The sequence below is a fragment of the Pongo pygmaeus genome, chromosome 2 (assembly GCF_028885625.2).
Source record: "Pongo pygmaeus isolate AG05252 chromosome 2, NHGRI_mPonPyg2-v2.0_pri, whole genome shotgun sequence".
NCBI lineage: Eukaryota > Metazoa > Chordata > Mammalia > Primates > Hominidae > Pongo > Pongo pygmaeus.
The window spans coordinates 115,129,193-115,146,328 of record NC_085930.1 but is presented as its reverse complement, the minus strand read 5'-3'; the positions used below and the strand labels follow the sequence as shown (position 1 = coordinate 115,146,328).

Below are 17,136 nucleotides of genomic sequence, written 5' to 3'. Positions count from 1 at the left end.
CAGTGCAGGGGAGTCTTTGTGGTACTACCACCAGGGCTTAAGGGATGGGTGGAGGTATGAGTGGATGTATAGTTTCCAGATGAGAGTCTGCTGAGTTTTCCTCTGCTTTGGGGACCAGAGACAGGTGTCTGGGCTTAAGATTGGAACAGCAAGACAAGCAAGTTGCAGCTTTATGCATTGTGGTTCTGTTGCATTGGTCAAGGCTAATGGTAGGTTAATTTTATGGAATGTGTTATAATCACTGAAGCCACCATAATCACAAAATCAATGGAAACCCTAGAAGGATTGTGTGTGCTTAAACATTGCACATCAAAGATGGAAATATGTTCTTTTTTTTTTTTTTTGATGGAGTCTGGCTCTGTCGCCCAGGCTGGAGTGCAGTGGTGAGATCTCAGCTCACTGCAAGCTCCGCCTCCCGGGTTCATGCCATTCTCCTGCCTCAGCCTCCCAAGTAGCTGGGACTACAGGCACCCACCACCACGCCTGGCTAATTTTTTTTTTGTATTTTTAGTAGAGACAGGTTTTCACTGTGTTAGCCAGGATGGTCTCGATCTCCTGAACTCGTGATCCGCCTGCCTCAACCTCCCAAAGTGCTGGGATTACAGGTGTGAGCCACCGTGCCTGGCCGGAAATATGTTCTTTTAAACAACACGAGAGCTAACACTATCTTTTATAACAGAGGGTGGCCACAGTCACAACTTTGCTAATAGTTCAGTTCCTGAGTAGTCTATGGTCTTTCATTTTTTAATCTGTGCCATCATACTGCCTAACTGATAGCCTGAAGAGATCAACTTGACTACTGGCTGGGAGTTGGTTCTGCAGCACCACAGACCCATCCCCATACTCTGCAAATTGGAGAATGTGGTATGGGTTCTAGAACTGAAAGTCTGGGGTTTTTCCCAAGGAGCCAAATCCCTGGAGAGTCCTGAGCCTCCTTTGGGCACTGTGATCCTCCTGTGAAGATCCAGCATGGCCCCACTGCCCCCTCTCCTGCCCACATCATTGGTGATGGCCGTGCTGCTCGACAGCCATTGGGAGGAAGGAAGTCCCTTCTCTCCAGGACTTACCACCTGCAGAAGGGCCAGGTACCCGGCCCCCACGTTGTCAAAGTTGACTTTCACCTTGGTCCAGTACAATTCTCCGGTCATGTTCAAGGACTCACACTGGCTCTTGTTGTTCACGATGGTGTAGTTCAAAGGCAAGTCTCCCTCTGTCTGGTTGATGCACCTCCCAAACTTCCCCGCGAAGAGGTTCACGCCCATGATGCTGAAGATGAGCCAGAAGATGAGGCAGACGAGGAGGACGTTCATGATGGACGGGATGGCGCCCACCAGGGCATTGACAACCACCTCAAGTGGACAGAGAAGTGGCTCAGTTCCTGGGGGTGCCCAGAGCACATGCCCTTTTCGAGACCCCCTGCCACCCCACGAAAGAATGAACTCCCTGACTACAGGGGGCTGTGCAGGTGGGTGTGCAGATCCCACACTCATGGGAGAGGCCAGCTCCATGGCCGGAAGCCCTGGTGGGGAGTGAGGGGAGTGCACCCTAGAGTCTGGTGTGGCTTCAGAACATCTGCTTTCCCTTCTTGGCCTTGCCCTGAATCTGTGATCTTTAAAATCTGATTTTCACCAAGGTGTGTGCTGGTTGAGGATACCAGCAACTTGATGGGAAAGGACCTCTCAAAACATGTCCCCAAGACTGGGTTTCCTAACAATCCCATGAGTCCTTACATTTTTGGAGCTAAATTCTGGTTTATTTTAGGTTGTTGCTATTGGGATGAATGGGACCTCAGTGCAGTGTCTAGAGGGTGTTGTGGCAGTTCTCCAGTGCTCCCATAAGAGCAGAGCCAGAGAGCAGGTGGCATGGGTACTCCCCATGATACCCGCTCCCCAGTGAGGGGCTGTCAGATCCCATGGAGCCACAGCCTCATGCTCTGCATCTAAACTCACAACACCCTATAGAAGATTCCCTAATAGAAGCATTTGGGACCCTCCACCCCACTCATGGACCAAGTCCCCAGCTGTCCATGCACCAGGAACACATGTGCCACACAGACTGGAGGTGAAGCTGGTGTGGACTGTGCGGTGTGGCCCAGATGTCAGGTTGGGGGATGCTGTTCCCCAGCAGGCATGCTGAAGCCTGGAGCAGGGTGGAAAACCCAGCGCTTAGGGCACCAAACATCTGGGTGTAGAGTGAGCGGGGGAAGCCCTGGGAGTTTGCCCTTGGCTGGCTCTGTGGCCAATGGCCACCGCAGAGGCATTCCTGGCACCTATTGTCTCATTGCGTCCCTCTGGAATCAAATGTCCTTGCTCCCAAAGAGACATTTAACTCTGAATATTATCTTGTGGGTGGTTTCCCACCAGGAATAAGCTTTGTGTGTCTCCATGGATTGGGGGTGTGGGCAAGGTTCAAAGCCATCAACCAACTGGTAAGCTGAGCTGTGTGGTGGTGCCTGCTGGGTTGAGAGACAAACAAAAATGTCTTCTGAAGCCACACAGAACTGGTATGTTTTGTTAAAAAAATACCCCACACAAGTACAAACACACACATGTGTATTTGTTTTCTTGCTATATATCACGGCTGATGTTTTTCTTGGTGCGCTTTCAAATCTGCCTTATCTGCTCCCATTCTTCGTAAAATGTGGTGACTTGAAAAATGCATAGGGGTCTGTACTAGGAAAATGGTGCACAGGAGATCACTAAGCACGTGGTCGTTTCCTCTACAGCCTCTGTCTGATGCCGGGAATGCAGCTTGCTCTATGCCTCTTCCCTCACCCTCCCGACCACAGCCCCACTGGCCATCACAGACAGAGGGCTGGCAGCCTGTGTCTGCCAGGAGGCAGGGCATGCGGAGGGGCACACAGAGTGGGCACACAGAGATGCAGCCCCGCAGGACAGTAGAAGCACAGGGGCCCTGGTGCCAGTGGCCTGGGGTGTAGCTGAGACCCCTGTGCCCAGCAAGTCTTGCTTTCTCTCCTTTGTCTGGTGCTCTCCCAGCCCTCACGGGAGCTCACAGGGCTGGAGGGTGAGCCCTGGAGGTGGGTTGTCACAGCTGCCTACCCTCAGGGTGCCTCCATGCCCAGCTGTGCCTCTCCTGGATGTTCTGGGCCATGCTCCTACCAAGTCAGCCTCGGCCACAGTCTCCGCGGCCATAGGACATCAGAAACACAGGGAGGGGTCCTGGGTGGCAGTGGGCTGGGCCTGTGGGACTGCCTCCCACTCCCTAGTGGGAAGGCAGCCGCCTCTCTTACCCTCATGCCCTCAAATCGTGACAGAGCTCTCAGGGGGCGGAGTGCACGCAGCGTCCGCAGTGACTTGATGGGGCCCATCTCGGCAAAGCCCAGGGTGTTGGCCACCAGGCTGATCAGAGAGACCTGGGGGAGGCAAAGTAGAAATGCGGAGGATGGGAACAGCTCCCCACTGTTGGAGACAGACAGTAGGGCTTCTGGCCCCACTAAGATGGTGCTGGGTGCGAGAGAGCCACAGGACTCCCGTGTCCACTCTTTATTAGTCCTGGGGTGGACTGTCATCACAGGCCAGCTCTGCACTGGGCCAGGCTTCCCGGAGCCCAAGCTGGGGCGAGCCCAAGAGTGTCCTGGCTTCTGGGCCTTTACTGAGAGGCTGCTATGTGTACTTCACATACATGCTCTGTAATAACCCTACTAACCCTGCGATGTTGCGATGCGTCACCTCTATTCTACAGATGGGAAAACTGAATTCCAAAGCCACTCTGCTGGTGTGGCAGAGCAGGGACACAAAGCCTGGGCTTTGGGTCTCCACATTCTTTCCTTCAATTCCAATTCTTGGACCTGTCTCCTTCTTCGCCAAAGAAGTCTTTTTTGGGGAAGGAGAGGCAGTCCTGGGTTAAGTAGGAGCAAATAGACAATCGTGGGGCATTTCCCCAAGGCCAGGCTGTGCAGCATTTCAACATCTTCAAAGAAGGAAAGCAAAGGTGGGGACTCGGTGGCACCAGGAGCCTCAGCTCGCTGTTCCCTCTGCCCCACCCGCCCCCCCAGGGCACTTCCACTCTGTGGATTTTATCCTTCTAAAGCTCCATGGGCATCCACTCCCTTCTTACTTCACCACTGGCCTGTGATCACAGGCCAAAAACGGCCTCCTGCCTGACCTCCCCTGCAGTCACCATTAGCACCACCCTGGTGCTCAGGCCAGCCTGGGGTTCGGAGAGGCTGGGGGCAGAGGCCTGACTCCCATAGCCTCCTTCCAGGCTTGGCAGCACCAGAGGAGGGAGCTGAGCAAAGAGGCCAGGGGAAGGAAGACATGCCAGACTGATTTCTGTGTTGCCCCCACTCACCCCTCAAGGATGCTGGGCTATTGGCCCCCAATCCTGGAGAGTCAGGGGGCATCTCTCAGGGACCTCTCCTTGAGGGCAGGACCTCCACAGTGCCAGGTCCAGCTGGTCTGCCTGCCCAGTTCCTAACAGGCTGCCTTGCGGTTGCTGTTCTTTCCAAAGCTTGCCCCGTCTGCCCCGGCGATGGCCTCCCGTCTCAGGTGACGGCAACTCCATCCCTCCAGCTGTGCAGGCCACAATTCTTGGCGTCCTCCCTGCCTCCTCTCTGTGACACCCTGTGTCTAACCCATCAGGATTTCCTGTTGGCTCTGCCTTCAAAATACATCTGAAGTCCAAATGTTTCTTACCACTTCTACTGCCACCATCCTGGCCCGGCCGCCATCGTCTCTCCCTGGATCACGGCCTGAGCCTCCTAACTATTCTCCCTGCTTCTACTCATTCCTCTCTACCCCTGCCTCCATGACTGAGTGACTCCTAAAGAAAATCAGTCAGTTCACAGCACTCTTCTGTTCAGAGCCTTCCAATTCCGCCCCCCTACCCCCATTTCATTGTAAATCAAAGCCCATATATTTTCAGAGGCGGCAATCTGGCTGCATCCCCTGCAATCTGGCCTCATCTCCTGCACTTCCTTCTGCTCAGTGGCTCTAGCCTCCCTGCATTTCCCCCAGTATGCCAGGCGTGCTCCCGACACACGGTCCTTGCACTGCTCTTCCAACCTCTGCTTGGAACGTCTGCCAGACATTGGCCTGGCTAACCCCAACTTCAAACCCGCTCAAATGTCACCAAAGTGGGCCTACTCTGATCATCCTGTTTAAAAGTGGTAACCTGCACCTTCCTCTCAACCCCACCCTTCCCAAGTTCTCTTTGCTCCATGGTAGATACCACTTTTTCACATAGTGTAAAAGTGGCTTACTGATTATGCTGATTGTTTGTAGCCACCTTCCTCCATGGGGGAAGAGTTTTTATTTTGTTCCCTAAGATCCCCAGCACCGTAACAGTGCTTGCACACAGTAGAGACCCAATAGCATTTATTGAAAAATAATGCAGAATTCATCTTGGAAACATCCTTCCCTAGATTCTGAGGCCTGAGACAAACTTTCCCATGAAGCATGCAGATGGGGTAGGGGCACAGCAGTGTGGCCAGTGTCAAGAAAACTGGATTCCACACCCACTTCCTTCTGCTCAGCCTTGGGCAAGGCCCCTCCCTGCTGTGAGCCTTGGTTGCCTTCTCCACAGGCTCCTTCTCCTCTCTTGGGCCTGAGCAGGGAAGCACTGCCAGTTCCCTTTCCCCTGCCTTGGCTCTGAGCTCCCCAAGGTGGCCAGAGGCTGGTGGGTGGGCTTCCCCAGAAGTCTGTGCAGAGTCCCTCTGGCCTGCCTTGTGGGAGACCCTCAGCAGGCCCAACTGCTCAAGATGCTGCAGGAACAGCAGGTCAGGGAGCCTCAGGGCTGAGCTGCCAGGATCCCAGGCCCTCCCAAGGTCCCTCAATGGGGAGGCCTCAGGGGCCTCCCCTTCATCTCAGGGAGGCTCTGAGGGCTGGGCCGGGCAGTCCAGTGTGTCTAGAGCTCTCCTTGCCCCCTTTCCACCCCAGCACCCCGTCACTCCAGCATTAGCATCCTCTTGGCCACCTGGGGAAGAGGCCTGGACTGCAGGTCCAAGGACCTGGATCTGCGTCTCTGTGCATCCCCTCTAGCCCAAGGCACTCTGCCACCATGGCCACCCACAGTTTGACCTCCCACCCAGCCTTGGTAGCCTCAACCTGGACTCTGGCCAGGCTTACTGGGGGCTGAGACTCTGAGTGGGGTATGGGGACCGCACAGGCCGGAGCCTGTTCTGTAACCACAGGAAGGATAGCTCCTGCTGGTATGCAGAGCCCGATGTCAAGGCCGGAAGCCATCAGCAAACCCGGTGCCTTCTGGAAAGCCCTTTTCAGTCTGCAGATCCTGACCCCCACTCTGTTTTGTTCGATCCCCCAGAGAGGTCCCTCCACCTGCACCCTTTGCCTTTGCTTCCTTTGTCCTCAGTGAGTGCAAACCCAGGCCTACCCTGCACCGACCCATTTCTGCTTGGCTACTCTCCCTCTTGACTGACATCAGGTCCCCTGTCAGACCCTGCATTCATGCTGCCTGGCACCCAGCTGTGTCTTGGGGCCTGGGTAGCTGAGGGGCAGGGGCTTCACACTATATCTGCCAACCGGGTGTTCAGAAGCCACGCTGACCTCCTGCCCCAGGCCCTCCTTGGACACAGCCTGGGCAGGCAGCCCTCACAGCTACCTGATCATCTAGGGCAGCAACCCAGAGCCCCTGAGCCAGTGTTCATGGCTTCCTCCTCCTCTGGGGTGACTCCACCCCTCTCTCATCCTCCCCAGTCAGTGCCTTTTCCCTGAGCTGGAGGCTCTCCCCTGCCTGCCCAGCATCCCTTCAGTAGCCTTCTCCCCCTGGCATGTGTGCATGGAGGCTCTGAACTCTCCTCCTCATGTGTGCATGGAGGCTCTGAACTGTCCTCCTCATGTGTGCATGGAGGCTCTGAACTGTCCTCCTCGTGTGTGCATGGAGGCTCTGAACTGTCCTCCTCGTGTGTGCATGGAGGCTCTGAACTGTCCTCCTCGTGTGTGCATGGAGGCTCTGAACTGTCCTCCTCGTGTGTGCATGGAGGCTCTGAACTGTCCTCCTTGTGTGTGCATGGAGGCTCTGAAATGGCCATCTGTCTAGTGGGCCTGATGGACACTTACAGTTTGCTGTGGTGTGTGCTAGAGCACAAGCTTGTCTGCTCACTTCCCTTTCTGGACCCTGAGCCCCCACCCGCTGCCCTGGCTCACGCCCCTAGCTTGACTACTCTCAAACGATCTCCCCTAGAAGCAGGGGCCTAGGTCTCTGCCTGCTGTGGCTCCAAACTGGGGGCTCTAGAGGCAGGACACTGTCTCCTATTTCTTCTCTTCCTCTGAGACTGGGAACCTGAGGACAAGGCCTGGGTCTCTCAGACTTACGTCTCTCTGCCTGCCCCACAGCACTGCTGCGCGCCTCCCCTTCAGCCTACTGGCTCCCACTGGGCCCTCCGCCTCAGCTCCTTCTCCTGCACAGGCAATGGGTTTCCCCTTCCTGTTCCGTTCGGGTGCCCACACTCACGTCCACGATGAGGAAGTCGAGCCAGCACCAGGCATTGGTGAAGTACTTCTTGAAGCCGTAGGCCACCCACTTGAGCAGCATCTCCAGCATGAAGACATAGGTGAACATCTTGTCAGCATATTCAAGCAGAACCTTGATGGTCTTCCGCTCCTCTAGGTAGATGTCCTCGAAGGCCTGCAGACAAGGCCGGACAAGGTGGACGTGAAGCCTGGACCACTGCTGATTCCACCCTGCACCAGGCACTGTTTCTTTTATTTTTTCTCTTTTCTTCTTTTTGAGACAGAGTCTTGCTCTGTTGCCCAGGCTGGAGTGCAGTGGTGCAATCTTGGCTCACTGCAACCTCCGCCTCCCGGGTTTAAGTGATTCTCCTGCTTCAGCCTCCTGAGTAGCTGGGATTACAGATGCCTGCCACCACACCTGCTAATTTTTTGTATTTTTAGTAGGGACGGGGTTTCACCATGTTGGTCAGGCTGGTCTGGAGCTCCTGACCTTGTGATCCGCCCACCTTGGCCTCCTAAAGTGTTGAAATTACAGGCATGAGCCACTGTGCCTGGCCTAGGCACCGTTTCTGACAACACTTCCCTTCCAGGGAGAGCAGAGAAGGGGTGAGGAATGCCATGGACGGGGTTCCTCCCTGGCAGTGTTAGACTAGATGAGAATGCCCTCCAAGCGGGGCCTGTGCCACGGGCAGGCTATGAGATGGCCTTAAGTGGTAGATGGATAATAAGGCAGAGTGAATGGTGTGACCCCCTCTTCCTTCGCAATGAAGATCAAGTCTGAGTTTTGGGCTAGGCCTTTCTAAAACTTGCCATTTTAACAAGGAGAGAGGGTATGCAGGCTCAGCTCACAGCTTTCTGCTGGAAACAACATAAAATATTTTTGTTTTCACTCCATTTTGCTTTAGCTTTGTTTACTTTATATGGTTACTTACTTTTCATGGGAAAAATATTGGTTTCCAATTAATAATAATGATTAAGTTTCACTTTACACAACATTTATTTAAATAAGCCAAAACCAATAAGAGTTGATGCAAAGCTGAGTTTTAAAGAAACTATATTAAAAGTCATTTGTAGATATGATGTTTAGGAACCACAGGTGTAGATAAAGTCAAATCTCCTGCAATTCTCAGGCGCTAGGAGTCAAAGTTTCCAAAATCATAGGAGTTGTAAGTCTTTCTCCACCTCCTCATTTCTGCCTCAACTCAAATTCCTGAGCTAACAGAGAAACTCCAGTGGCTCCCAGATGGCTTCTACCTCCAGCCTACTGATTTGTTCCTGTTTCTCTCTCTGTCCAGAGTGTGCTATGAGGCTCCTGTCTAGGCAACTGAACACATCATTAGGGCTCTGGGGGAGCTGCCTCCACCTGCCACTCCTGGGCCTTCCTGTCTGACTTCAGGGCCTCCGTGAGTGACAGTGACCCAAGAGACCAGTGCTGTTGGCACTGCTGAGGCATACATATGGCCCACTGAGGGGCCCACTGAATTATCCCAACAGAATAATTCAGGTCCCAAAATGGATTTTGGGAGTTGTTCAAGATAAAAAAAAAGTAGGTGTATTGTATTTTTTTCTGAGTATAAAAATGGGTGCATCTTATAAAAATTAAATAATATGGAAATTATAAAAAAGAAAGTAAAAGGCATCTCTAATTTCATGACACCCAAGTAACCACTGCTAACATTTAGGTGAGTATTGTTTTTGACAGTGTGTGTGTGTGTGCACATACACACAATCACCACAATTTTATGAGACACACTAAATATTTGCTTTGAAATTACTTTCTCCATTAAACAGTATGTTGTGAACATCCACTCAATAATATGAATACATGCAATAATATCTATCACTATTTTAAAAGACTGCATGATAGTTCATTATTTGCATATGCTGCTATTTAGCCAATAACCTTATTAATAATGCACATTTCAGTTCTTTACAGTTTATCCCTAGTAGAAATAAAGTTGCAGTGGACAGGGGATTGTTGAGGATAAATTGGGTTGCCAGGCCAAAGGTGTGCTTTTGGTACAGCCTGGGAATGGACCCTCCGAAGGCAACACCAATTGACACTCCATCTCCGGGGCAGGAAGGGGGCTCTTCTCCACCACCCCACCGACATTGCTGTCATTTCTCCTTTTTCACTTTTCCCAGCCTAATGAAAGAAACTTGTACTTTGTTACATTTTCATTTATTTTATTAGGAGTGATGCTGACATCTTTTCTTTGGATATTTGCTTTGTTCCTTTTGGGAATTACCTGTTCATATCCTTTGCCTATTTTTGTACTTGAGTGTCTGGTTTATTTGGGGACATTAACTCTTTGTTTGGTAACACCAACCTGGTTTGTGACACCAACCTGCCTTTAAATCTCACTTGCTTTTGTTTACCATACTGAAGTTCCATGTACTTCATTTTCAATTATTATATCATTTATTATAATTTTCATTTAGTAAAATTTTTGGTGTTGCATTAAGAAAGCCCTTATCTATTCCGAGGCTAGGAAAAACGACCTTCTTAAAACAATTTTTGTGGTTTCATTGTTTTACATTACAATTTTAAAAATTGCACATAGTTTGGTAAGGAGTAAATATCCATTTTAATACTTTTTTTCAGAATGTGGCTCATCAAGTGCCCCAACACTTTATTAAATAATCCACTTAAAATCCACTGATTAAAAGTCAACTTTATCATATAGTACATTTCTTTATTTACTTAAATCTACTTCAGATCTGTTTATGTGGTTCTTCTCTTCTCTGTCTATTCCTGAATTAGTATCACATGAATTTCCCTGGACATTTAAATAATTTTCAAGATAAACTTTACCAATGTTTTGTCATATTTCCTCAGAAATGTTGAAAACTTGTTATTGCATTGAATCTATTAATTACTTTAGGAACTAATATGAAGTCTTCCTACCCAAGATGAAGGTATGTTTATCTATTTGTTCTGTTTTATACTGCTTGGCAAAGTTTTACAGTTTTCTTCATGTATCTCTTATACATTTATTATTATATTTATTCCCAGTTATTTTATGCTTGCAGTGCTTGGCATGTAAGAAATATTTGAGAGATGTTACTTGTGACTAAATGGTTTCTCTTAGGATAAAACAACAACAATAGCAACAATTCTTTGCATATTCATTTCATAACTGGCCATATAATGTTTTTAAAATAGGTTTAAATTCTTTTCTAGGCAATCATATTATCTATAAATAATGATATATTTCTATCATTTTTAACTCTTGCTTTTATACTTGACTGGATTAACTTCAATTGTTTTATTTCCCAACTCTTATATCATGTGTTCAATTTTCTTAATTAATTACACTGGCTAGTAATTCAAGACTATTATTAAATAATGAGCAATAGCTAAAAAGGTAAATCATCCTTTTCCTATTCTTCACTTTAATGAAAACGTTTCAAGTGGTTTTACTACTAATGATGATATAAGTTAATTTGAGAGTCAGTTTTTTACTAAATTAAGAAAATATATTTTATTTCTTTTTTTTGTCCTTTGGATTCAGTAGAAGAAAATATATTTTATTTCTATTCTTACCAGAGTTTTGAAAATCAGGCATTCATTGAAATAATTATATGGTTTTTTATCTTTGTCCTATTAATATAAATAGTTTTCCTAATATGGTACTATTTTCTCATTTTAGGATATGACACATTTGTCATATGATGTACCCAATCTTTTAAATATATTTCTAGATCCTATCTGCATGTATTTTATTTAAGATTTTTGCATCACTATTCAGAAGTATGGAGTATGAAGCATAAAAACTGGCCTAGGTTTTCCTTTTGGTATACTTGAGGTTTTAAAAATCAGCATTATTTAGCTTTTAAGAAAACAATTTCTAGGCCAGGCGCGGTGGCTCACATCTGTAATCCCAGCACTTTGGGAGGCCAAGGCAGGCGGATCACCTGAGGTCGCGAGTCCAAGACCAGCCTGACAAACATGGAGAAACCCCATCTCTACTAAAAATACAAAATTAGCCAGGCATGGTGGCGCATGCCTGTAATCCCAGCTACTCAGGAGGCTGAGGCAGGAGAATCCTTGAACCTGGGAGGCGGAGGTTGCGGTGAGCTGAGATCACGCCACTGCAGTCCAGCCTGGGCAATAACAAGAGCAAAACTCCATCTCAAAAACGAACAAACAAACACACAAACACACACAAAAAACAATTTCTAGACTTTCTATCTTTTTTCATGCACTAGAGTAAATAGCATTGGAATTATTTTCTTCCTTGAGAATGTGAAAGAATCTGTTTTCGGAGATGTGAGAAATTAGATTAGCTAGTGGTTATCAATTTGGTTGCTTTAAATTTTCAAGGAATCAGCTTTGGAATTTTATATCAATGTTACTATTTATTTTCTAATTCATTAATATATGTTTTTATTACTGCAGATCATATGGGGCAAAGAAAAAAAGGTTTTTATTTTATTAATTACTTGCCTAGGTTTCTTTAAGATTATTTTGTTATACTTTTAATTTCTTGAGTTAAATAATTTATGTTCTTTCTATTTAATAATAAAAGTATTTAAGTAATGAATTTTCCTTTTATTACAGCTTTGGCTGTATTCCACATGCAGTATTCTCAATACTGTTATTTTCTAGTTTTTTTCTACCAGTCACAGCTTTTTCTCTACCTCTATACTTTTCTTATTTTTCCAGATCTCACATGGACAGAATTAATGGAATCACAATCTTTGATTTATAGCACACTATCATCACCTTTGGTGCATGAGTGGCCTTCTTTTGTTAATTAGTTAATTAATCAATTGAACCCCCCTAAACTACCACCAACCTATTTTCTGTTTGATCCAAGGTTTACTTAAGAATGACTTTTACATTTTAGGTGGTTTTTTTTTTTTTTTTTTTTGAGACGGAGTCTCGCTGTCGTCCAGGCTGGAACGCAGGGGCGCGATCTCGGCTCACTGCAAGCTCCGCCTCCCGGCTTCACGCCATTCTCCTGCCTCAGCCTCCGGAGTAGCTGGGACTACAGGCGCCCGCCACCACGCCCAGCTAATTCTTTGTATTTTTAGTAGAGACGGGGTTTCACCGTGTTAGCAAGGATGGTCTAGATCTCCTGACCTCGTGATCCGCTCATCTTGGCCTCCCAAAGTGCTGGGATTCCAGGCGTGAGCCACTGCGCCCGGCCAGGTGTTTGTTTTTATCCTCCTATTTTTTCCATTTCTAGCACTTTCCATATCTGTAAAATAGGATTAATAATAATACCTATCTCATAGGGTTATTGTGAGAATTAAATGAATTAATGCTTATAAAATGCTTAAAACAGTATCTGGAATATAGCTAGTGCTATTTAAGAGTTAGCTATTGTCATTATTATTATGTTAGGTCAAATTTATTTTATATATATATATGTATTTAGATCTCTCATTGTCTTGTTCTTTCCACTTGAATCTCAAGAACTAATAGAAATATGGCAAAGTTTCCCAGTACTAGTGCACTGTTGTCACTTTTTCCCGTTTTTTTCTCCAGTGGTTTTGGTTTTATATATTGAAGTGCTATGCAATCCCAAGCAAATGTATACATAATATTTATACATATAATAATATATAAATATGGACTTATATAAGTGTATATAATTATATAATATATACTTATATTTATATAGGTTTATATAATTGTATATAATTATATAAATATACGTATATATAATTATATAAATATATATTTTTATAAAGATATATTCATATATTATATGAATATATTTATATGGATTATATTTATATATTTAATATACAAATATATTTTATGTATTTATATATTTGTACACATATATTTATATACTTTGTATAATCTATATTTATATATTTTGTATAAATCTATATTCCTTTATAGATTTTATATATTATATTTATGTGTATGAATATATATGTATTTTATACACACACACATACACACACATTTTTTTTTTCTTTTTTTGAGACAGGGTTTTGCTCTGTCACCCAGGCTGGAATGCAGTGGCATGTTCATGGCTCACTGCAGCTTTCACCTCCTGGGCTCAATCAATCCTCCCACCCCAGCCTCCTGAGAAACTGGGACTACAGACATGTGCCATCATGTTTGGCTAATTTTTCTTTTTTGTAGAGATGGGGGTCTCACGATGTTGCCTAGGCTGGTCTTGAATTCCTGGCCTCAAGCAGTCCTCCTGTCTCAGCCTCACAAAGTGTTAGGATTATAGGCATGAGCCACTGCACCCAGCCAATAGTTATATTTTTATTATAGGTTGGACCCTCTTTGTTTCATCTCAAGCTTTTAACTTCGAATTCAACAAACAAAAAGCACCCTGAATTTGTTGTCATTATTTGCATTTGCCTGATCTACTTTATTAGTTCACTATATGTATAATATATAATATATTACATATATTCTTATATATAATAATATATATTAATTATATATAATTAATATTATATAATAAATTATAATAAAATATAATTAATTATATAAAAATAATTAATATTAGTTATATATTATATATTATAATATATTATATATTATATATGTAATAAATATATATTACATATATTATATGTACATATATTATATATGTACATATAATATATAATATATACATATATTATAGATAACGTATGTACATATAATATATAATATATACATATATTATAGATAACGTATGTACATATAATATATAATATATACATATAATAGATAACGTATGTACATATAATATATAATATATACATATATAATGTATGTACATATAATATATAATATATACACGTATTATATATAATGTATGTACATATAATATATAATATATACACATATTATATATAATGGATGTACATATAATATATACACATATTATATATAATGGATGTACATATAATATATACACGTATTATATATAATGGATGTACATATAATATATACACATATTATATATAATGGATGTACATATAATATATACACATATTATATATAATGGATGTACTTATAATATATACACATATTATATATAATGGATGTACATATAATATATACACATATATATAATGTATGTACATATAATATATACATATATAATGTGTGTACATATATACATATATTACATATAATGTATGTACATATAATATATACATGTATTATATATAATGTATGTACATATAATATATACATGTATTATATATAATGTATGTACATATAATATATAATATATACATATATTATATATAATGTATGTACATATAATATGTAATATATACATATATTATATATAATGTATGTACATATAATATGTAATATATACATATATTATATATAATGTATGTACATATAATATGTAATATATACATATATTATATAATGTATACATATATTATACAATGTATACATATAATATATAATATATGTACATATAATATATAATATATGTACATATAATATATAATATATACATATATGTACATATAATATATAATATATAATATATGTACATATATAATATATACACATATATTTTATATATATATTTGTGTGTGTGTGTATGTGTGTGTGTGTATATATATATATATATATATATATTTTAGACAAGGTCTTGCTTGGTTACCCAGGCTGGAAGGCATTGGTATGAACAGGGCTTACTGCAGCCTTGACCTCTCAGGCTCAAGCGATCCTCTCCCCTCAGCCTCCTGAGTAGCTGGGACCACAGGCATATGCCACCATGCCCAGCTAATTTTTAAAAATGTTTTTGTAGAGGTGGGGTCTTAACTATGTTGCTTAGGCTGGTCTTGAACTCCTGGGCTCAAGCCACCCTCCTGCCTTAGCCTCCCAAAGTGCTGAAATTACAGGCGCGAGCCACCATGCCTGGTGGCTTTTAATATTTCTGAGTTGCATTGTTTTAGGTTTGTCATTTGAAAGCACATGGCTCAAGGTTTTTTTTTTGATCCATCCTGAGTTCTTTCCTTTTAAAAGATGAATTTTATCCAGTTACATTTATTATTAAAACATGTGTTTGATCTTGCCTCTTATATTATTTTGTTTTCTGATTTTATGTTTTCTTGTTGCTTCTTTTTTCTTCTACCTTTTGCGGTGAGATCTCTGTTTTTTCTTTTTTTAAAAAAAAAATTTCCCTCAGCAATTTGGAAAGGATATAGTTTGCTTTCTGTTAAACAAGTTTACAACTTTAAATAACACACTCAGATTTCTCTTTTTCTCAATATATCATTGACGTGGTTTTTTAACAACAGAGCTTGGCTGTCTACCCTGATTAGATTCACCAGATGCTTGCCAAAACTCCTCCTCACTTATGCCAAGCTGGGCTTTCCCTCCACAGCCCAGACGAAATGGCTCTGGCTGCCCTTGTTTGTGGCTGTTTAAAAACAAAACTCGTTAACATATTGTCAAACCATCTTTTTCTGAAGCCTACAGAGATTTGGCTCTAGCTGCCAATGGTAAAACAGCAGGCGGGCTGCAAGTGATGGCTCCAGGCCCATTCTGGAACAGGGGTGAGGCAGCATCGGGTGGGGTGGGAGGCCCAGAGGCTTCAAAGTGACAGCCACAGTGCCTCCCCATGGTCTAACTCCACAGGAGGAGGCAGCACGGAATGGAGGCACATAGCCTTGGATGTGCCTCTCACTCTGCAGTCTAAAGCATTCTCTGTTAGTTGCTCATCTATGGGGTTCTCACCTCCCCAGCAATACAGGCTCTTACTTTCCCTGGTCCAGCAAAGTTTCCACAGGCTCTTACTTCCTCTGGTCCAGTAAAGTTTCCATGTCTTTTTTTTTTCTTTTTTTAGACAGAGTCTCACTGTATCCCCCAGGCTAGAGTACAGTGGCATGACCTCGGCTCACTGCAACCTCTGCCTCCCGAGTTCAAGTGATTCTCATGCCTCAACCTCCCAAGTAGCTTGGATTACAGGTGAGTGCCGCCACACTCAGCTAATTGTTGTAGTTTTAGTAGAGATGGGGTTTTGCCATGTTGGCCAAGCTGGTCTCGAACTCCTGACCTCAGGTGATCCACCTGCCTCGGCCTCCCAAAGTGCTGGGATTACAGGTGTGAGCCACTGTGCCCGGCCATCTTCTGCCTTCTTAATCACCCCTCTCCCTGCTTCACCAGCCCCTTCCAGAACCCCCTCCAGGGCTGTTCCATCTCTTCCTAGAAGTGCTTGGAGAGATTAGAGCAGCATGCCTGGGAGCCAGATGGGGCAACCCTGGAGGGCCTCACTGCTCCTCCTGGCTTCAACACCTCCCTGTTCTCCACAGTCCAACTCTATCTGCTTCCTCCAGGGATACTACCCTGATTGCTCCACCCCTTCTGGCCTCTTATCACCCTGATTGGGTGTTCCCGAGGCCAGGGCTGGGGCCTCCTCCTGTAGCTCCCACATGGCTGAATACACAGAGCTAGATACAAGGAGGGCTTAGAAGACTGACCGAACAAATGAGAAGTCAAGGCAAAGGACTCTGGAATCTGACTGCTTGGGTTCAAATGCCAGATCTGTGGTTCCTGAGTGGTGGGACCTTGAGCAAGTTACTTAATGTTTCTACAAAGAGTTGTCATGGGGATTAAGCATCATCATGCGTGAACTACAGGGCACAGCCTCTAGCCTGAAGACATGGACTCAGCGGAGCCAGCACTGTACTATGAGCCAGCATGGTTAACTGCACTGTGACAGCTTGACAGAACACTGATGCTGTGTGCAGGTGGGTGTGTCACCAGAGC

The 17,136-nt window shown here is 44.3% G+C and overlaps 1 protein-coding gene across 1 annotated transcript in view; it reads right to left on the bottom strand.

The window, feature by feature from the left end:
* Positions 1 to 17,136, bottom strand: part of SCN5A (sodium voltage-gated channel alpha subunit 5) — a 103,076-nt gene that overhangs the window by 11,009 nt on the left and 74,931 nt on the right. The window contains exons 21-23 of the mRNA XM_054482377.2: positions 7,432 to 7,605; positions 3,251 to 3,373; positions 1,068 to 1,349 (exon numbers count right to left, since the gene is read on the bottom strand). Of these exons, the coding sequence (XP_054338352.1) occupies positions 1,068 to 1,349; positions 3,251 to 3,373; positions 7,432 to 7,605 (579 nt within the window). The remainder of the gene's footprint in view (positions 1 to 1,067; positions 1,350 to 3,250; positions 3,374 to 7,431; positions 7,606 to 17,136) is intronic.